Source organism: Heterocephalus glaber, unplaced genomic scaffold (assembly GCF_053883595.1).
Source record: "Heterocephalus glaber isolate CG9 unplaced genomic scaffold, H.glaber_assembly_v1.0 deba00000621, whole genome shotgun sequence".
Classification (NCBI taxonomy): Eukaryota; Metazoa; Chordata; class Mammalia; order Rodentia; family Bathyergidae; genus Heterocephalus; species Heterocephalus glaber.
In genome coordinates, this window is record NW_028258153.1 from 6,574,476 (window position 1) to 6,597,224 (window position 22,749).

Genomic DNA, 22,749 nt, shown 5'->3' on the forward strand with positions numbered 1-22,749 from the left:
TCTGGTGCAGTGGGCAAAACAAGGTGTGGCTCAGTAACAGCTCTGGGAGGATGGGAGCTGGTTGCCAGAGAAATTGAATATGTGATCAGAAGGTTGGAACTTTCAGCAGCCCCCACCCCAAGCAATTGAGTTGCATAATCAATGGCCAATGATTTAACCAACCATGCCTACGTCATCGAACCGCCTGAAATCCTAGGCCATGGGATTCAGGGAGATTCTGGTAAAAACATGGAGGGCTGAGAAGGTGGCCCAGCTGAGAGGGGATAGATGCTCTACACCCCCAATCCCTTGCCCTATCTGCCCTTCCATTTAGATGTTCTTGAGTTGCATCCTTGATGGTGAACCAGTAATATTGAGTCAGCTCCCTGAGTTATGTGAGCCACAGATTATCAAACCTGAGGATCATGGGAACCTCTGATTTGTAGTCAAGTTGGACAGAAGTATGGGTAACTTGGGGATCCTTATTTGCAACTGTTGTCCAGAATGGGGTGAGTCTTGGGTACTGAGTCCTTAACCTGTGGGTTTGCACTAACTTTAACTAGTTAGGGTCTCAGTTGAGTCACACTGTAAGATACCGAATTGGTGTCCACAGGGAATTAGAGAGTGGCTTGGTGTGGAAAACCCACATGTTTAGCATCAGAGTGTTGAGAAGAGAGAGACAGAATTTTCCTCTTAGGGAGCTCTTCAGGCCCAGAGTGAATCTGGAATGTGATTGATTTCCACATTGAGTAAAAAACTGTAGATGACATTTGGGAGCTGAGGGTGGGGATGGGCACCCAGCTTCCTGGCTCCTCAATGATGGGGAGGTCAGAGGAGCTGGAGAGGTCGGGGAGTGAGGAGAATAATGAATGATTGGTTCTGAGGGAAGACAGCAGCATCAGGCTGATCACTGTGTATTCCTATTGCTCAGGGCACTGTCATCATCCCTGGACTCAGATTTGTACCCATTTCCATTTCCTAGTCACTACCTTGGATTCGGGCTCTTGTGGGGATGACCGGATGTCTTCCTCTCTGCATCCTTGAGGGCTTCCTTCTTTCTTTCTGTGCTCTTTTCTGTACTGAGGATTGGACCCAGCACCTTTGTATTGAGTTACATCCTCAGACCTTTTTCTTCCCCCATTTTTTTTTTTTGCTACCTGGGATTGAACTCAGGAACTTACACTTTTGAGGCAGGTGGCAGAACCACTGAGCTAAATTCCCGGCCCTTCCCCAATTTTTTGACACAAGTTCTCACTAAGTCTCTCAGTTGCACAGGCTGGGCTTGAACTTGTGATTCACTTGCTCAGCCTCCCACACTGCTGGGATTATAGGTGTGCTCCACCACACTCAGGCTGGGGGCCTTGCTTACAGTTAGGAAGTCTGTAGGATAATTGATTAGCCATTGTTCAGCATCCTGCACAGCCTCTAACTTCCAGAAGAGGCAGTTTAGTGTAGTGGTTAAGAGGTGGGGTCCTAGGAGGAGCATCAGAGAGCAGCTATAGGAGAAGGACCCCGGAAATCTGCAAAGCCTCCCCCTGGATCTGGGTCTGCCGCTGTATACTAACCTGCCTGGGTAGAGTGACAGTTTACTTAAAGTTGACATTAAAAGCCCGATCCATAAAGAGCAAAACTAGTAAACTAGACTTCAAATTAAAATTTTAGAATGTTTTCAAATTAAAAATTATTTTTCAAATTAAAAACTTTAAGCCAGGGATTTAGCTATGGTTTCACCATGCTGTGCAAGCACAAGGACCGGAGTTCGATCCCCAGTACCAAAAAAAAAAAAAAAAACCCAAAACAAAAAAACAACAAAAAAATCACTTTTGCTCACTTGGAAGATTGAGGCAGGACTGCAAGTTCAAGCCTGGGCTATTTAGCCAGTTTAAAGCCACTCTTCACTACATAGCAGGACTTTATCTCCAAAAAAAAAAACCAAAACAGCTGGGTGTGGAGGTGCACACCTGTAATCCCAGCACTCGGGAAATTGAAGCAGGAGGATCACTGCAAATTCAAAACCAGCCTGAGCTACATGGCGAGATTTTGTCTGGAAAAAGAAATCCAGTGAGGGGCAGCCCACTTTCTGGTCCCCCTTCTGTCTCTCTTAGACAGAAGCTATCTTTTTTTCCTACTTTTTTTTTTTGGTACTGGGGATCGAACTTGGGACCTTGTGCTTGCGAGGCAGGCAGCAGAACCACTGAGCTAAATCCTCAGCCCAATTTTTCCTACTCTTAACCTCCATTGTTCCTAGAATTCATTCTTTGATTTTAGAGAACACAACCTCAAGTTTCAGATATCTAGCAGGTTGGGAGTTACACTATTTGCCTTGTTTGGATTATTTTTGCTTATTTGGATTACTTGGTGCACTATATCATTTTGGAGGTCTCACCGAGATCATTGAACAGAGTGTTTGGTTGAAGGCACTTTCCTTCTCTGTGACTGCTGGATTTCAAGGCAAAGCTTCCAAAATGGTATCTGCCTTTCTCTTGCACTTCAGCTACTTGTGATAAGGGGTACATGTCAAGCCAGCATGAAATAACCAGTCAAATAATAGTCTTTCTTAAAAATTAAAAAAAAATCCAATGAAAATGGGCAAAAGTCATGAGCAGAAGATATTCAGATAGCAAATAAACACATGAGATGTTCACTGTCATTAGCCATTAAGGAAATAAAATTAAAATCATGATTAGAGTTTGCTACATACCTATCAGAATGGCTAAAATAAAAATAGTGGGGGGCCGGGGATTTAGCTCAGTGGTTCTGTCTCTTGCCTTGCAAGCTCAAGGACCCGAGTTAGATCCCTGGTACCAAAAAATAATAATAATAATAATGGAGCTGAGATGTAGGGTACTTGTGTGAGGCCCGGGTTCAATTCCCAACACCACTAAATGAATGAATGAATGAATGAATGAATGAATGAAAATAAATAAATAAATTTTTAAAAATGGATAACATCAAATGTTGGCAAGGATACGGAGACACTAAATTGCTCATATATTGTTGGTGGAATTGTAAAATGGTAGAGCCATTCTGAAAACAGTTTGCAACTTTTCTTTTCCTTTCTTTCTTTCTTTCTTTCTTTCTTTCTTTCTTTCTTTCTTTCTTTCTTTCTTCGTTTTTCTTTCTGTACTGAGGATTGAACCCAGTGTCTTTTCACTGAGCTACATCCCCAGCCTTTTTTTTTTGATACCAGGGATCAAACTTGGGACCTTGTGCTTGTGAGGCAGGCAGCAGCACCACTGAGCTAAATCCCTGACCCTTCCCAGCCTTTTTTATTTTGAGACAGGGTCTTGCTAAATTGCTAAATTACTCAGGCTGCTTGAACTTTCAATCTTCCTGCCTCAGCCTCATATAGTGTTGGGATTACAGTTGTGTGCTATCATGCCAGGCAATGAAAATGTCTTAAAAAATGCAACATGCAGGCCTGGGCATGTACCTAAGTGGAAGAGCATTTGCTTAGCACATTGAACTCTTTGGTTCCATCCCCAGCATTAGGAAAAAAAGAAAAGAAGAAAAAAGAAAAAGCTAAGCATACAACTATCATATGATGACCCATGCACTCCTGCTCATGTTCCCCAGAGAAATGATGATTTATGTTCCCATAAAAACCTGTACACAAATCTTTACAGCATCTTTATTCACAATGAGCTAGAACTGGAAATAACTGAGATATCCTTCAACAGGTGAATGGTTAATGCCATGGTACATCCATAGTATAGAATACATTCCTGGGCATTTATCCCAGAGAAATTAAAACCATGTCCACACAAAACCCTGCACCTGAATGTTTATAGCAGCTGTATTTGTTGTAGTCTCAAACTGGAATCATCCCAGACGTCCATCAGCAGGTGAACGGGCAAACAAACTGCAGTACTACACCCTGGGATTACTATAGCAATAAAAGAAATGTAGTATTGTAACATACGGTTGCTTGGATAAATCTTCAAGAAATTATGCTGAGTGAAAAGACTCAATTTCACAAGGTTTCATACTGTTATTCTTCCATTTAAATAACTTTTGTTGCAATGACAAAGTTTGAGAAGTGATGATCAGATTCGTGGTTGCCATGGGTGAAGGCTAGGTGGGGTGGAGGACAGATGTGGTTACAAAGGGTGACTAGAGGGATCTTTGTGGTACTGGAGCTGTTCAGTATGCTGGCTGTCAAGGTGGCTTCTAAACCACATCTGCCAAAATTGTGCAGAACTTAATACCCATGCATGGCTGTGTGTATGCTTGGCACAGATGAGCAGAAGAAACACTGGAGATGACTGAAAGAGGTCTGTGGTCTATGGGCTTTGTCAGTACCCTAGGGATATCAAAAGTAGAGATGGAAAGCTGGGTGTGGTGGCGTATGCCTGTAATTCCAGTACTTGGGAGGCTGAGGCAGGAGGATCACTAAATTCAAGGCCAGCCTAGGCTATGAAGTGAGTTCAAGACTAGCCTGAACTACATAGTGAGACACTGTCTCCACCCCCTGCAAAAAAAAAAAAAAAATCAAGGATGCAAACAGACATCTGTATGCCAAAATTCATAGCAACATTCACAACCAGAAGGTAGAAGCTCCCTAAGTGTCCACTAATGCATGGGTAGAAAAACACCAAGTGATCAAAGTGATATATGCAGGCAATAGAAGATTATCCTCTCTTAAAAAGAAATGAGACCCTGATATGTGCTACGATATGGATGGACCTTGGAAACATTGTGGGAACTGAAATGAGCCAGGCCCAAAAGATCACATATTGTTCAACTCCACGTATGTAAATGTCTAGAATAAACAAATCTGTAGAGATGGAAAGTAGATTAGGGCTAGGGAAAGGTTGTATTTTATTGAGTGAATATTATATAAAATTGATTTATTTAAAAATGCAGAACTTCTGGCCAGGTGTGGGGTTGCACACCTGTAATCCCAGCACTCAGGAGGCTGAGGCAGGAGGATCAGGGCAGGTTTTTTCCCCCCAGGGATTGAACTCAGTACCTTGCACTTGTAAAGGCAGGCGCAGGACCACTGAGCTAAATCGAGGCCTGATCAGGGCAGATTTGAGGCCCGGCTAGGCTACAGAGTGTGTTTAGGGCCAGTATGAACTATATACAGGATATAGTGGATCCTGTCTCAAAAACCAAAACCCCAAACAACAACAATAAAAAAGTATTTACCTTTAAGAGCTTTTGTGAAGCACAAGAATTGCACCTAACACTGTGTAGCTGGTTGTTTTGTAAACTGAGTTGCAATCTGTGTGCCAGCCCCTCAGTGACAGTACTAGGAGATGGGCCTTTTGGCCTTTGGTCATGAAGTCTCCTCCCTCATGAATTAGTGCCCTTTTGAAGAGGCTGTCAGAGCTTGTTTTTCTCTTCTGCTCTAGAGAAGATGCCCTGCAGATGCAGTAAGAACTGTAAGCAATACATTTCTTTCTTTTTTTTTTTTTTGAGCGATACATTTCTGTGGTTTATAAATTACCCAGTCTAAGGTTTTTTGGGTGTTTTTGTTTTTTGAGACAGGGTCTCACTATGTAGTCAGTCTGGCCTTGAACTCACTATGTAGTCCAGGCTGGCCTTGAACTTGGACCAATCCACCTGACTCCCAAGTGCTAGGATCACAGGCATGCACCTCCTTGCCTGGCTTGTATAGCACTAAGGGGGCCGAGACAGACTCCCTGTGTAGCACTACTCTTAGTTCATCTGCTCTCTTCGTGGTTTCCTGTGAAGGGGAAAGCTCTAACAAACAGGTGGACATTCAGGCATTTACCTCATCTGATTCCAGAGCCTCAGCTCCAGGCCAACAGGCAGCGCTTTGGTGGGGATCCCACACTTCAATATCTTGTCCTGAGCCCCCTGCGGTAGCTCAGTCCTTCAGTGCTTCCTCCCTCTTCTGGCCTTTGCATATGTTGCTTCCTCCTAAATCATTCTGCCCACTCTTTGCCTGCTGTGCTTCCTCCAGGAAGCTCTCCTTGATGTCTCAGCGGCCAGCTGGGCGCTTCCTCAGCACAATGCCCTCCCCTCTGCCCAGGCAGCTTGAAGCTGTGAGGCTCTTGCTGGCTGCTGTGCATGAGGGGTGCTGAAGTCTCTGGGAACCTGGGGAAGGGAAAGGCAGGGTCTGGTGTAGCTGCTCTGGGTGCATTAAAGCAGGGAGGTGCCTCTGCTCTCGTCTGGGATTTATCAGGGTTGATTAGTGTGGGAACTGGAGCCACATATTCTAGGTTGAAATTCTAGCTCTGCATCTAATCAGTGTGTAGCCCTGGGCATTGGCCTTTTTCCCCATCAGTACAATATGGGTCCAATAGCAAAGCCCAGCTGGACATGGTGACACACGCCTGTGATCCCAGTGCTCAAGATGCCAAGACAGGAGGATTGCTGTGATTTTGAGGCCACCTTGGACTACATAGTGAGTTCAAGGCCTGCCTACACTACATAGTGACATCCTGCCTCAAAAAAAAAAGCCCATTTTGCTGGATTTGAATTTGTCCTCCAAATTTCATTCATTGGAAACAACCCCTCAATGTTAGTGATTTTTGGAGGTGGGGCTAGGGGAGGTGGTTAGGGTTGGATGAGGTCCTGAGGCAGGGGCCAAGACAGTATAAGGGTTTTGTAAGAAGAGCAAGGGAAAGCCCTGGGCTGGCACCTTGCTGTGTCTCCACATGGTGCACTGTGTTACAATGAAGCAGGAGGTCCCAGCGGGTGCCCAGCAGCTGCCAGCTCTCTGCCCTTGGCCTTCTCAGCCTTTAGAACCATGAACTAAATTTGAGTCTCCTTTTTTTTTTTGAGACAAGGTCTTGCTAAATTGCCCAGGTAGGGCTCAAACTTGTGATCTTCCTTCTTTAGCCTCCCAAGGTGCTGGGATCATAGTTGTGTAACACTGTGCTAGGCTTAAGTGTCTATTCTTTTTTTTTTTTTTTTGGTACCACTGAGCTAAATCCCTGGCCCTGTCTATTCTTAGTAAAGGACATAGTCTCAAGTATTTTGTTACAGCAATAGAAAATGGATGAAGACACCTCTAGCAGTGCTGGGGAAATCACAAAAATTAAGGATTTATTCCTGTTATCATTACTATTTGTTAATTTTTTTTTTCTGTACCAGGGATCAAACTCAGGATCTTGCACTTGCCAGCCAGGCAGGACACCACTGAGCTAAATTCCCAGCCCTACTATTTGTTAATTTTTGCAGAGCTGGAGCTCAAACCCAGAACCTTGTGCATGCTAGGCAAGATAGGCAGATAGGCAGGGACTCTACCATTGAACTCCACCCCAGCCTTGAGGTTACCATTTATTTCCCTCTGCCTCCCTGGACTTGCACTCAGTCAAGTTCTTCTCAGCTCTTTTCCTGAGTCTGCCCTTACACATTGGCACGTGGGATCATCAAGTGACAATGCCATGCAGGGGCCCACCATGGCATCCCCAGGTGCCAGGCACTCCAGGTGGGCTCAACAGGTATTTTTTTCTCATTTCAAGAAATGTAGGGGCCAGGGATTTAGCTCAGTTGTTTTGCCGCCTGCTACGCAAGCACAAGGTCCCAAGTTCAATCCCTGGTACCAAAAAAAAAAAAAGAAAGAAAGAAGAAATGTAGCATGAGCTGGGGGTGGTGGTGCATGCCTCTAATCCTAGCACTCAGGAGGCTGAGGCAGGATCATGGAGAGTTCAAGGCCAGCCTCAACTACATAGTGAGCTCTGTCTCAAAAAAACAAAAACAAAAAACCCAACCCAAACAAACCAAACATGAAGTGCTTTTGAAATAAAGGTCACAGTGTAAGACTGCATAACTCTGTAATCATAAAACTCCCCTAGCCTCACCTGTGATTGAATGTGAGTAAATAGATAAAGATGCTTCTTAGTTCCCAGACACTAGATAAGATCCCTATCAGTCATAATTATCCAACCCTTTGTTCCGGACACCACTATCTATAGACCAATCTACAAAGCATCTGCTGACTAACAGTACATGTCAGGCTAATTAACATACAAATGTAAGACCACTAAACCTTTGTTCCTTCTTCTGTAAATTTCACCTGTTAACTCCCCTGCAAGCCCCTATAAAAAGAGCCTCGGACTCTGGACTAGGCCTCTCTAAAGTACTTTGCTTTGGGAGTGCCGTCTGGCCAGACTAAGGTCTGTTTCACTTTCCAACTTGTCCGGTGTGTTCCTTCCTGGGTGTTCTTTGCTCCACTCCAGCTCCTTGGAGCATCTGGTAAGGCCTTTGGTCTTGCATTCTGGAGGCACCGCTGGGATCCCCGGGTGTGCTCCACTTCAGCTCCTTGGAGCATTTGGTAAGGCCTTTGGTCTTACATTCTGGAGGCACCGCTGGGATCCCTGGGTGTGAGACAGCGGTCTTACAACAGGAGCAGGGAAGTGGCCAGACTTCTCCTTCTGTCCCTGGCCTGTTGCAAGAGAGCTGAGCAGAGGAAGAGTCTGGGTGGCTGGGCGTGGCCCCTTCCCCTTTTCCCTCCTGCTTCAGGGAGTCAGGACCAAGCAGCCCTCCGGACCTCGGGACCTAGCTGAGAGCGTCCTGGGTTCATTGCTGCTGAGTCAGCCTCACTTTCGGTTCCCCCACAGGCCCCAGGCCTGGGGTCAGCCCCGAAGCAGCGCTCAGGATGACTAAGCATCTTGTCTTCTGCCTCCCCTGCCCTGCTGTGTTCCTTCTGCCTAAACAATGCTCCCTCTGCTTTGCCCAGGTCTGACTCCTAATCCCTGGGGCCCTAGCCCAACCAAGACAGAGCTTCCCCTGAAGTCCTCTCCATCAACCTGTTGTCCAAGACTTAGGTGTCTGCAAGTCACTCAGGAAAGGATCACTTGTGTCAGATGCTCAGTCCCCCATGTTACCCTAAGCTCCACGAGGACAGGGACTTTGTCTTGTCTGCTGATTTCCTGCTGTCCAGAGCAATCCTAGTATGTGGAAAAAGCTCAATGTTAGTAGGGCTGACTGCCTGCTGGGATGAAAAGAATTTATCCCTTAGAGCTGTGCCATCCAATGTGGTAGCCTAGCCCAAGTACATTTAATTGATTTTTTTTTTTTTTTGTACTGGGGATCTAACTCGGGACCTTGCGCTTGCAAGGCAGGCACTGGAAACACTGACCTAAATCTCTGGGCCTGTGAGACCTAAGTGAATGTGAGACCTAAGCGACTCCATTTTAAAATTTGGCTCCATCTTAAAATAAGGTGGCCTGGACATAAACTCCAGTTCCAAGAAAAACCACAAGATGTACTTTGACCACCTGTCTGTGATAATGTTCAGCAGTCCCCTAGCAACAGCTAATCAGTAGTTACCCCAATACCCTGATGACCCGCTGCGTTGGCGACAGTCGAGAGTCCCTGCTCGAGCTTGAATAAACGACCCTTGTGTGATTGCATCGGCTCCTTGGTGGTCTTTGGGGTCCTCGTGATCTGGGCACAACAGGCCAAATTGATTTTTTTTAAAAAAAGTAAAACTGTTAGAGGGTAGTATCCTTCCTGGCTCACCAAATAAACATTACCAGGTTTGGGGTTGCTCCCCTTCCCTTCTGGAGTTGGATTCCAGACTCTCACCACAAACAAAGAAGTGAACAAAATGAGCAAATAAAATTGTGACAGAGTTTATTTGAAAAAGTAAAAGTGATGAATGAGGCTCTGCAGAGCAAACTTGGGCTGAGTAAGAGGAAAAAGCAAGATAAACGTACATCCTGGAAGATACAGGGTGGGCTATTGTGAGGAAAGCCCGACAGCAAGCTTTGTGACATCTGTGTCCTTCTGATTGGGGAGGAATAGATATAACTCCCAACATGCTAGATGTCAGATACGTCGAGTTCAGAATTCATGTTCCAGTTCAGAGTTCATGTTCCCCAAAGTCGAAGGATGAGTTCTAAGGAACAACAGACTTTAACAGTAGGAAAATTTATCACTTCTCAGCCTCTTGGCTAAGATCAAGTGTAAGAGTCTGAAAATTTTGGGGGGAATGGGAGCGGAGAATAGGAATATGGAATAAGAAAAGATTCTGTCCTGAATGGGTTGCCAATGAGCCCACTTCTCAAAGGAAGTTTTATAGAGCAAAGTCAGGAGGGGTGGGTACAACATAGGTAAAACTATAATCAACCAATAAGATTACAAGTATAGTTGCTTAGGTAATATTGATCCAATAGTAACAAAGATATATGGATAACATCACTAACCTTGGTTGATAATCTGTAGTCTTAGTCTTAGTGGTCTTAGTTTTAGTGGGTGGAGTTGGATGGCCCACCCCTAATAGATAATTGTCTACCAGTGCAGAAAGCCCAAAAGGGTTGTACTAATAATCCAAAGCTTCTGTTCCTGCCTTAGGGAAGTATGCAAATCTGGCCACTGTGACTTTAATCTTCTTCAGATGGCCTCCAGCCACAGCTTCGATGTGTTCTCATCCTCTACATTGACTTCAAGGGCCCAGCCCTGTCTGACTATCTACAATATTTCTAATTTACCTGTCTTTATCACTTCTATTCATCTATATCTCCAGGGGACCTATGAGAACTTCTACTATGAGTCCTGAGGGACAGTGCTGGGATCCCACCCTTCTCTTCCTAGCCAGTCTAAGGCTGGCCTTATCTCCCATCAAAACTCCAGCTCCTCAGTCATATGAACCACATTTCAAGGGCTCAGTGGCCAAAAGTGGCGAGTGGCTGCCATAATGGAGATCGCAGATAGAACATTTCCATGAACACGAAGTTCTGTTGGACACACTGAACTTACCTCCTTGTTCCCTTTGCCTGGAATGCCTGAGCTGGCCCTTAATAAAAGTCCTAGCCAGGTAGAATATGGCAGTATTTTAATATAAATACTGGGAGTGGTGGCACATGCTTGTAATCCTAGAATTCAGGGGGTTGAGGCAGGAGGATCATTGCTGTGAGTTTGAGGTCAGTTGGGGCTACATAGTTCAAGGCCAGCCTGAACTGCATAATGAGACCTTGTCTCAAAAAAAAAAGAAAAGAAAAGAAAAGAAAATCAGCTGCTCTACCTAGAGAGATTGTCTCAAAACAAAGGGGCTGGGAATGTAGCTCAGCGGTAGAACACTCGCTTAGCATGCCTCAGCCCTAGGTTTAATCCCAGCACTGCTAAACGAAATAATAGTAATAAAACAAACAAAAACCTTAAAATCAATTCAATAATTCCACTGGCAGAATGTATCTTTAAGGAAATAACAGTTTTTTTTAATAACTTGATATATGCAAAGATTTAGCTACAGGACATTCAAGTATAGCACTGTTTTTTTTGTTTTTTGTTTTGTTTTCTTTTATACCAGGGTTCAAACTCAGGACCTCTTGCTTGTCAGGTAGGTGCTGTGCCACTAAGCTAAATCCCTGGCCCTGTAGCACTATTTACACTAACAAAAAGATTAGTTGGACTGTGGTATAGTCATAAAAAATAGAAGACTGAAGCCAGTAATCCAAGCTATATGGGAGGCTGAGGCAGGAGTATTGAAAATTCAAGCCTAGCCAGCCAACTTGGTGATTTAGCAAGATCTTATCTCAAAAACAAAGCAAAACAAAGGCTGGAGATGTAGCTCAGGGCAAAAGCCCTGAGTTCAATCCCCTGTACTAAATGAATAAATAGAGCTGGGGGCATAGCTCAGTGGTATAGTGCAAGCTTACAATGCACAAGGCCCTGGATTGGATCCTCAGTGCCACACACACAAAAAGACTGTAATAATATGAAAATGTTTTCAAAATATATTGCAAGTTAGGGCCAGGGATTTAGCTCAGTGGTTCCAGGACCTGCCTCAGAAGTGTAAGGTCCCGAGTTTTATCCCTGGTACCAAAAAAAAAAAAAAAAAAAAAAAAAAAAAAAAAAATATATATATATATATATATATATATATATATATATATATATAGCAAGTTAAACAAAGCTAGTTACAACACATGAATAAATTATATGGGATTGGAGTGGAAACCAGGAAGACTTCATCTGTAACCTCTGAAAATTTTCAGTAACATAATTATTCAATTACCAGTTCATGGGCATATAGCACCATATAATTTTCTTTTTTTTGCTTTTTTTTTTTTTTTAAATCAGTAATATCTTTATTGCTTGTTTGTTTTTGAGATAAGATCTCCCTATGTAGTCCAGGCTGGCCTTGCGCTTTCCGGATTATAGGTGTGCACTACTGCACTCTATTTGATTTCATTTTTGTTAAAAATAAAGTCCCTAGGAGTTGTAAAGACCAGACTAATCTACAAAAAAATGCTTGACTGAGTAAATGCTCAATGAATACCAACTGAGTTTACCCAGAAAAAAGAAAGGATATGTGCCAAAATATTAAGAGTAACTGCCTCCACGTAGATTAGGTTGATTTTGCTGTCTTGGCTTTTCTCCCTTTTCTTGTAAACACGTATTTTATTTTAATAAGGAAGAGGGACAATACAATATTTATTTTTAAAATTCTCAACTCCAGATAATACTCCAGGAAGACTTCCTTGGGTCCTTTCCTGGGTCAAAGACACCTCTCACACCCCAGCCTAGTGGCTATAGCTCATGTCCACTAGAATTCAAACCTCTGGAGTCTACTCCTCATGGCAGCAAGTCGCATGAATGCATGGATGGAGAGGCAGAGCCTGTGCCCCTTTACCAGCCATCTCAGGGGAGCATGAGGCAGACACAAGCCACTGGTCAGCATTGACATCAAGCAGGGACCTAAAGGAGGTGATAGTCACTTGTACACCACTTTTCTACGGAAGCCGGTGACTGGGGGCACTCTGCGCAGCTTGGGGGGTTTCTGAGTTTCAGGGGAACGGAGGACCTGGGTGCAAAGGTGCGGAGCAAGGCCTAGGTGTTCGCGCCTGTCCTTCCCCTTATTGTTTTTCGAACTAGTTTTTTTTTTTTTTTTTTTTTTTTTTTTGGTACCGGGGGTGGAACTCGGGTCCTTGAGCTTGCGCAGCAGGCATCGAAACCACTGAGCTAAATCCCCGGCCTAGCCCTATTGTTTTTCTTGGGGCGGGGACAAAAATGCTTAAAGAAATCGGTGCTGACTCTGAGTGCCAAGGCCCCGCCCTCTCTCCGCGCTAGCAGGTGACTCAGAGTGTTCGAGTCCCAGTGTGCCAACTCTAAGGCTTCTGTTTCTGTAAAATGAGGCTAATGACGAAACGAGCAGCTAGGAAAAAAGACCGAAACTCGCTCGATAAGTTAACAGTTCCTATTTGGTGTATTTTTTGACTCAAGATACAAGAGGCCGGTCAGGGACAGCTCAGCAGGGCCGCGGCCGGGATGTGCGCCCCCTCTGGGCGCCCCCTTTTCTGCAGGTGCCTGGGCCACCTAGCCCGCCCCCGAGTCGGCGCCGTCCTCGGGGTCCAGCGGGCGGAAAGGGCTGAGGGGGTGGGAGGAGCGCAAGCTCGGGGACGGCGAGCACTTGGCGGAGAAGAAGCCGAAGAACTCTGCGGCGAAAGTGACTGCGTCCTGGGGTTGGCGCACCAGCAGGAAGAGCAGGAAGTCGGAGACGAGCGCCTGGGCTTCAGGGTGCTGCCGTAGGTAGCTGGCGTGGTGGAGCCGGAGCTGCTCCTGGGGGGCACTGCGCGGTCCCGAGCCAGCCCTAGGGACTGGACCCGCAGCCCCGGAGCCCCTCCCTCGCTCCTAGCACCCCCTCCTCCCGATATGCATTGCAGTCAGGCACAGAGATGAGTAGGGAGGAAACGGGGACTCCAGGCTGGCCGCAGCCCCCCCCCCCCCACCTTCCGGTCCAGGAACTTGGAGTAGAGCTCCATGTCCTCCTCCCACACCATGGGCTTCTTGTGGAACACGGGCGAAGGCTCAATCTCATCTGCGTGGAGGAGGAATACTGCTTAACCCTGCACCCCAGAACCTTCCTCGATACAGAGGTCCCAGAACGCCCAAGCAAAAGGCACAGACTCGTGTCAAACCTCAGGATTCTGCCCACCCGGACCGAGTTGTTGGAAGGGATTCCTAGCAAAAGAGTCCACCCCTGTCTGCCTCGGGGTCAGGGCTGGTGGGCAGCCCCTGGTCTCCTCCCAGGTCCTGGGCATCCACAGCACACTCGGTCCTGCCTAAACCCAGGGCCCAGGACTCCCTTGGCTTTCACCTCCCAGCAGCTAACTCAGGCCTGGGCTGCACTCACCCTCCTCTCTTAAGATGGGCATCTTGGTGATGACGCAGCACCCCGGGGAGCCCACCTGGACTCTCTTCGCCAGGTGCCTGGAGAACAACGGGGAAGAGGGGAGAGTGAGCCTTCCTCTGCCGCAGGTTAGGGACGGTGCCAAACCCTAACCCTCACTGTGGAGATAGGCCTTTAAGGAGGGAATTTAGGTTAACTGAGGACTCAAAGATGGGGTCCTAATTAGGTGGGTTGGCACCCTTATAAGGAGAGATGCTTAGAGAGCTCTCTAACCAAGACCACATGAGGACACAGGCAGGAGGTGGCTGTCTAAAAAGAGAGGGCACCCCAGAAACCAATCCTGCTGATACTTTGACCTCGGACTTCCAGCCCCTACAACTCTGAGGAAGCAAATTGCTGTTATTTAAGAGCTCAGCTAACGCTTCTCGGCCTTTTGGCTAAGATCAAATGAAGATTTGGGGACGCTAAGACCACAGCGCCCCCTTAAGGGCTGTCCTGGAGGCTTCTGCTTACTTCTGCTTCCCCTCTTTTTTTTTTTTTTTTTTGGTACCGGGATCGCGCAGGCGGCGAAACCACTGAGCTAAATCCCCGGCCCAACCTCCCCCTCTTTTGAGTTCCTGAGTCATATTCCAGATAACGACACAGGGCTTGGCAAGCATCAGGCCCCTGCTTTAAAATAAATAAATAAATAAAAGAGTAAATAAAAAAAGTGCTGAGACCTTCACAGATGTAAGGACTTGAAAAATCATGGCCTCCTGCTATGTGACACTCAAACTAGTAACAATATGCCAGGTTATGAACCAAAAAAAGCCAACAACATTCTTGTTCCTTCGTCTTCCAGTGCAGTATCTGGATTGATACCTCTTCTGAAATTTTGAAAAAGAAATTATTCTTCCTCACTGGCATTTCTCCTCGTTTGGTGCCAGGACAGTGCTGGTGACAGCTTGGCTGGGTTCCGGGGCAGTGCTCTGGCACATCGGCTTGGTCAGGTGTTCAGTCATTGGAACCTTGGTGTTTTCAGTACTTCCCTAGCCCGGGTGCTGCTTCTGCTGCATCCTAGGCCTTGTGGGGTTGCCAGGTACTTCCTCAGCCAGGCAGGGTTGTCTGGTGAAAAAGTGTGGAAGGCTCTCAAGGAGCCAGTGAATCTTCGAAGAAGAGTTGAATGATATGGGTGAGGTAGGGAACACTTAGGTCTCAACTGCAACTCTTCCTGGTGGTATCCCTAGGATCAGCCAGTCTCCCTTTTGTGCCATGCCCCTTCCCCATCGGTAAGCTCCTGTATTTGGACATCACACTGTCCCCTTGGTCCCTGTTATGGCTTAAATATAAATATCTTGGTGCCCTAAAGATTCAAGTATTGAGGGCCTGATCCTGAGAACGCTAACCTAACCTCATGAATGGACTAACCCATTGATGATGAGTTCATAGATAAATGGGTTGTTAGGAGGTAAGGTCTGGCTGCAGGAAGTGGGTCAAGGGGAAGTGCCATTTAAGGTATATCTATTCCCTCATCCCTTCTTTTCTGGCTTTTTTCCTCTCTGCTTCCCATTTGCCATGAGGTGAGCATCTTTCCTCTGCCATGCCCTTTCACCATGTTTCTTCTTCACAATGGTCTAAAAGCAATGGAGCCCAGTGACCATGAACTGAAACCTCTGAAACCATGAACCAAGACAACCCCTTCCTCCTTTAAGCTGATGTTCTCAAGTATTCTGTCATAACAATGGAAAGCTGACGAACACAGTCCTGGGTGCCACCCCCATAACACGTACAGTGGCTCACCCATCAGAAAGCAGGTAGAACTGACAGGACGTGGGAATGCCCTCCTCCGAGTGCATGGTCTGCTCCACAATGAATACTTGGGCTTGCTGGTGGCCCACCTGGATCACCTGGAAGCCTAGGGCTCGCTGCAGCCACAAAATGGAGGGAGGATGCTGAGGTGGGGAACACCAAGGTCACCCCTATTTCAGCCTGGACCTTTCCTCCCCCTTCTCCTCACTCTTTTTCCCCCTCCTCCTCCAACCCCTCCTCTTCTTTCTCTTCCGCCTCTTCCTCCTTGGTCTTCATTCCTTATTTACCAGTGATAAGCAGCCCTTGGCTGTCCAGACTTGCAGGTGCCATACGTTTTGAGCCACATCCTCAAGCTAAGTTGGGGACCCCTCACCACCGGCCAGCTCCAGCTTGTTCTGCCCTCCTCCTCCCCACGGCATCTCCTACAAGTTTTATTGTTTTGTTTTGTTTTGTTTTGTTGGTACCAGGGATTGAACTCAGGCCCTTCTGCATGTGAGGCAGGTGGCAGAACCCCTGAGCTAAATCCCCAGCCCCTCCCCAGGGCATCTCAGTGACCAGGTGCTTCTAGATTGTCTTACAGGAATGAGGGTCAGTATGAGGAGGGATGGTGGGGGGACAAGTTATTGGCGCCGGTTGGGGAAGGTAGTGAGGCTTTGAAAGGTGAGATTGGACTGAGGTTTGTGGTAGCCTCAGACCTGTGTTGCTGCTGTCACAATTAAATGGAGAATTAATGGAAAGAAAAGACCTAACACTGAACAGATGTTTTCAAGAAAATGGGGGGAAATGGCATGTGCTTGTTTGTGTCAACACATTGCTGTTGGTTGTGTTTGTGATGGACAAGTCTAGAATGTAATTTACAAGGTCAGTGAAAGAAAGACAAATCAAGCCAGGCATGGTGGTGCATGCCAGTAATCCCAGCACTTGGGAGGCTGAGGCAGGAGGATCGAAGGGAGTTCCAGGCAAGCCTGGGCTACATAGCAAGACCCTATCTCAAAAAAACCCCCCAAATAATAAATAAATAAAAATGAAAGGGGGTGGAGATATAACTAAGTGGTGCAGCACTAGCATGTGTGAAGCCTGTGCTAGCTATGTCTCTTCCAAAGCAGCCCTTCACTATGTTTATTTTTCATGGATTAACTTGTGCAAAAAGGGTTGCTTTGCTCAACTGTTCCCATTCATTCCACTGGCCCCACACTTGATCTTCTCTCTGACAGATTTTCTTGGTTTCTCCCACCCTGACTCCCCTTCTGCTCCACAGCTGTCTTCTCTCCCATCTCAGCAACCATCATTTCCCTTTGCACCCAGGCCAAGTTCCCCGCACAGGGAGACCTCATACATAGGTGGAACAGCAGAGTTTGCCCTCAGTGTCCAGGGCCAGGAAGCGGGCCTTGCTGGGCACCATCTGCCGCCAGGCCATCACCCGCAGCAGCACCAGGTTGGCAGCCTCGGAGATGAAGCCCTCATTTGAGTCCCAGGGGAAAGAAGTCTTGCTGGTCTTCACTTCCTGTTTAGGAAAGATCTACGTGAGGGACTTCAGACTGGATGCAGGAGGGTGGGCAAGCTGAGTGTGGGGCATATGGTCCTTTAGGGAGTTCTTGGTCCAGGCTCCTGGCCCCAGCCTCACCCAACCCGGTCCCTGCCTGTGGTCTGGAGGAGGATGTGACAGCAGTTCCCACCTGGCCATTGCCCTTACCTCACCCTCCCTGATGCTTCTGGTCATGGTCAGCTGGTCACCCTTTTTCAGCAAACTTGTCTTCCGCTCCATGGGGAGGACAGGGAACTGGGGGCAGAGGATGCAGGGGAGAATCATGGACTCACTGGAGGATAATGCTGAGGTTTAAAGGTTTTTTGTTTTGTTTTTACAGTGCTGAGGATGGAAGCCAAGGCCTTGGGCATGCCAGGCAAATGCTCTACCACTGAGCCACCTCCTCAGTCCTGAGCTTTGAAGGTTGTGATTTAAAAGACAGCAGCCAACCAAGAAAGCCTTCTATACACCACAAAGCTTGGCCATATGATGGTATAATTTGAAGCTAAAATGAGTGTTGCTCAGGACACAAGTTTCAAAGATGAGCATAGACTCTGGGAAGATTCTTAGGCACAAGTGGTTTCCAGTGCGTAGACTGATTAAGGCCATATTCCAGAAGTTAGTGAAGAGGCCAGGGCTGGGGTCAAGGGATGTGGAGCGGAATAGTGATAGGCCCTGAGGGAGCAGCTAGGCTCTGGGAAAAGCCAGCAACAGGGCCCTCAGGGAGATGCCAGGTTCTCAGGCTGGGGCTGGAGGAGGACTGGGCTCAGCTTGTGCATCAGGAGAACATCTGTAGTAGCAATTGCTGCTGAGTTCAGTGTCCCAGATGGATGGATTCTCAAGTTGTGAGTGGTGGTGTGGCAGAGTGACAGGAGACATTGGGTCCCCTCCCTCTGTTGTTCACAGGACCGATGATCTCTTACCCTGACTCAGGAGCAAGGCTTGGGGACCCCTAGGAGGTACCTTGATGAACTCATGACTGTGTTGTTCTAAGGGCTCCAGTTTCCACGAGAGATAACCTAGAGTGTGGGAGGCAAACGCTGGCATCGCTGGATCTTTGGCTGTGAATGATCTCCCTGTCCTACCTCCCCTGTGTCTCATCCTGGCCCAGACAAGTCAAAAGACAGGATCCTGGGATCAGAGACCCTGGGAATGGAGGAGACAGAGTGACGGGCAGCAGGAAGCCCAAATTCTACCCAGGATGGAGTTTCCACAGATGGTTTTATCCAAGACACCATGGCTCCTGGCGTGCACGAAGAGGCAGTGGGACATGAGGCCCTGCTGGTCCTTGTACTTCTCACTCTGTACCTCGATCGTCAGCTCTCCCTGAGGGTCCCCGGTGTCCAAGACCATGACCAGAGTCTCGGAGAAGAACAGCTTTTGCAGCTCCTCCAGCCCTGGGGTGGGGCGGGGACAGATAATAAGCCCCTCCTCTGGGCCCAGCCCCCCATGCATTTCCCAGTGGCCCGCCTCCCCTCCCTGGCACCCGGGTGCAGTGGGTAAAGATTCCTCTTTCCCATGGCCGTGGTCTTCCCTGGAAGAATAGCAACAATAGGCCTTGGACTTTTCTCAGTCTTGGGAGAGACGGGCCCATCTGGGCCTTCTGTTTCCTCTTGGGACTTGCGACCCTCCGCCCTCCACCTTGTGGCTCACTCAGGGAGCTGAGGAAGTTGACAGCTTCAGCATTGGCCTCTGGCCTTGGGGGATGCACCTGGCTTGAGGGCAGGTGGTCCTTGGTTATGGGGCCTACAGAGGGAAGAGAAGTTAAGGGAAGGAGGACAGGGGTAGAGAGGGGTATCTCCGTCCTGGCCCCTGGCCCCAAGAGCTCAATACATCAAGACCACCCCCAGGGATTGTGGGGAAGAAGAGCTCCCACCCCTTTTCCACCCTAAGAGCTTTCTTCTCACCTTCGGAGTGAACTTTGGAGGACATGTTGTCCGCTGCAGGCCCTCTGTGTCCATCTGTCTCCATGGCAACCCTAAACCATTGTAGTTACTGCCTTTTAAAGGGCCATCAACCCACTTCACTAGGTCCAGACCTTGGAGAAAAAGTCTGACAGCAGGTTGTGAGCTCAGCCCAAGCCTGAGGTGTTGTCCAGCAAGGGGAGCATTTGGTATTTTTCATGGCAAATCTTTTTTTTTTTTGCTGTACAGGGGATTGAACTCTGGACTTTGTGCTTGCCAGGCAGGCGCAGTGCCACTGAGCTACATCCCTAGCCCTTTCATAGCAAATCTCAGTTTGAAAGGCTCATTATGGGGGACGTATAACGACCACATTTATTTTTTAGAAGTATTTCTATTGATGAATTATTAATTTTTTTTTTATACTGGGGATCGAACTCGGGTCCTTGTGCTTGCGGGGCAGGTGCAGAACCACTGAGCTAAATCTCTGGCCCAGATGAATTATTAATTTTATTTATTTATTTATTTAATTTTATTTTTAAATTTATTTTGGTACCAGGTATCGAAGTCGGGTCCTTGCATTTGCGCAGCAGGCAGTGAAACCACTGAGCTAAATCCCTGGCCCCTGAATTATTAATTTTAATTTTGAGTTTTATTATAATAATGTGTGCTTTACAAGAAAATAAAATATCAATAAAATAAAAAATTAAAATTTTAATATGTAATGAGTATTTAGAATACACATCAACATTTTCTTTTTTTCTTTTTGGGACCAGAGATCAAACTCAGGACCTTGTGCTTGCCAGGTAAGCGGGGCACCACTGAGCTAAATCTCCAGCTCCAACATTTTCAATGTAAACTGTTTACCTAAACCAAAAAAATAACAGCAGAAATAAATTCTTATGTGAATTACAATGAAAATACAAACAAAAGTCTACCACAGAAATAATCTTTGCTTCACCCTAGGAGGGAGGCTGTCTCACCCAAGACAGTCTTCACACATGAGAACTGCATGTTCTATACACAAGTATTGCTTTCACTGATAGCACTGTTAGTACATATATGTATATTTTGTTTTCCTGTCCCTTTTTTATAGGGCAAGGTGGACATCTTTTTGGATTTCCTATTGTCCTAGTAGGTCTTTGTGACCTTGCAACCTGCCTATTCAACCTTTCTCTTCACCAGTCTGCTCCAGAATTCTTTTGAGTAGTTCCTTGGGCAGAAACATTTTGTTCTTCCTCTCTCTCTGTGTTTAAAACCTTTTATTTTCTTCTCTCTGTTCTTTCTCTCTTGTAGTTGATCTTTTATCAGTTCCAGTCCCAATCCTCTAAGAAAATTTCTCCATGATATTTTGCATTTGTTATTGTCTTTGTAAACTATGAAACTATTAATGCCAGACATGTTTAGGATTGAGTAAAACGTAATCCTTGGCCAATGCTTTGTGTTTTAAGTGACATTATAGATAGCTAAGTTAGGTAGAGATTTTTTTTGTTATAAAACAAAGTTTATTCTGCAATACTTTATCATAATAGATTGCATCTCTTTGGTAAAAATAAACTTTAGGTATTGATATTATAGACAGGGCTATGTCCTCAAGAGAGTCAGGACAAAGGTAAAACACATTACAACTGAGGCCAGGGACACATTCGTTGGAGACCAGGCCTCAAGATAAAGATGAAATGACCAGGCCTGCATACTTCCCCAAAGGACAAAACAAGGGGTAACACCTGGCCTAATGCAGTCCAGATAGATGTCAGTCTCTCCAGTGGGTGACCAAGCCCTCCAGACCCATCACTTTCTAGAAAAAGTCTTTGTTCTTTCCATGCACACTTGGTAGGTGATTTGTTCCCCAATTGGATCACTATTACCTAAGCGACTCTACTTGTAACGTTATTGGTTGATCTTAGCTTTAATCCACATTGTTCCCATGTGGTTTTTGCTCTATAAAACTTCCCGGTAAAGTGAGATCCTTGGTCACCCATTTAGGACCCCTCCTGGCACTCAGGTGCTATCCTCCCAATACATATTTCCCACAGTTAACCTCTGTTGTTCCTAGAATTCATTCTTGAATTTTAGAGAACATGAACTCAGCATATCAGAGATCTAACAGGTTGGGAATTATAATATTTCCTGTATATCATTTGGAGGTCTTATTTCATCTCCTATATCATCCCTGTATCAGTTTGATGGCTGTCAAACAAGAAGAAACAGATTTAAGAGATTAAGTATATAAGATCTAAATAGTAATGGTATGAGAAGTATTAATGAGGGCCATGTCTAGGAGAGTAACCAAGACCTTCAATTTTAGATATTTGGTTGGGATATCTATGACTTAAATAGTTTTTAATGGATCTTGGAAGCATGGCTAGCCATTTTTGTCATGTCTCTTGTTATTTTAGACCTATGGACAAAGGAAGTACATTGTTTATTTAGGGACAAACATAGCCCCTTTGTTTTAGCTGTTAGGAGATCTAGTCCCCTCTGATGTTGTATGACCACTGCTGTCATTGAGTCTATCTGGTCTTGAAAAAAGGTAATATTCTAGACAAGTTTGTCTAGGCTGTCTTTTAAATTTTAAGTTTATCAACTGATGATAGGAGAAAGATGCGATTAGTTTTAAGGTCTCATGTAGGTAGTTATTGTTTATTATTTCTTCCTTTCTTTTTTTTGTGGTACTGGGGATCGAACTCAGGACATTGCACTTGCAAGACAGGTGTGGCACCACTGAGCTAAATCCCCGGCCCCTGTTTATTATTTCTATTAGAGACAGTTTTAAAAATAATGTAGAATGGTATCAAAGGAAACAGAAAAGACCTAAAAGTTATTATGCTATAACTTGGAACAAAAGCCTTAAGTGTGGTAGTATATTTATATAATTTCTTTAGAAGGAGTAACTTTTATTTCTTTGATATATAGAGTTTTTTTTTAAAGAAACTTGAGCTTTATTGGTTTACAGGTATATGAAGTTTGCGGTCTTTTTGTATCTCAGATGGTTTGAGTTTTGTCCTGGAAAGGTAAATCTAACTATCTAATTTTGGTATCTTAATGGTAGAAGGAGTGGTTAGTAGGGTGATGAAAGGGCCTTTTTATTTGGATAAAAGTTGGTCTTGAGCTCTATCCTCTTTTTAGGTCTTGATTAGGGCCTGGTCACCAGAGCAGACTTTGGGTTGACAATTATTGCTAGTCTCTGGGAGTGAAAGAGTCTTCTCTCTATTTTTGTAGGGCCTGTTGGAAAGTTTTTAGATGGGTAATACTGATATAGGAACTCCAAATGATATAGGGAAAATATTGTAACTTCCAACTTGTTAGATGTCAGACACACTGAGTTCTTGTTCCCCAAAATTGAAGAATGAATTCTAAGGAACAATGGATTTAAGAGTAGGAAATACTTATCTCCTAAATTGTACCACGAGAGTACAATGTGGGTTACAGCTATGATCAACCAATAAGATTATAAGTATAATCACCTAGGTAACATTGATCCAATGGGAAAGCAAGTCATG

General features: G+C 45.7%; 1 protein-coding gene across 2 annotated transcripts; it reads right to left on the minus strand.

Moving 5' to 3' along the window:
- Positions 1–13,084: 13,084 nt before the first annotated feature.
- Catip (ciliogenesis associated TTC17 interacting protein) lies at positions 13,085–19,340 on the minus strand. Of its 2 annotated transcripts, XM_004864597.4 has the most exons (10): positions 19,253–19,340; positions 18,999–19,091; positions 18,542–18,742; positions 18,309–18,364; positions 17,514–17,600; positions 17,157–17,324; positions 15,812–15,936; positions 14,036–14,112; positions 13,632–13,720; positions 13,085–13,461 (listed from the first exon to the last, which is right to left on the minus strand). In XM_004864597.4, exons 1-10 carry the CDS (start codon positions 19,314–19,316, stop codon positions 13,219–13,221), a joined length of 1,203 nt encoding a protein of 400 aa, XP_004864654.2. In that variant the 5' UTR covers positions 19,317–19,340; the 3' UTR covers positions 13,085–13,218. The 2 variants fall into 2 exon arrangements, with proteins under 2 accessions (XP_004864654.2, XP_087062185.1); XM_087206059.1 differs by lacking the exon at positions 19,253–19,340 and having other exon boundaries at positions 18,832–19,061.
- Between the last annotated feature and the right edge of the window lie 3,409 nt (positions 19,341–22,749).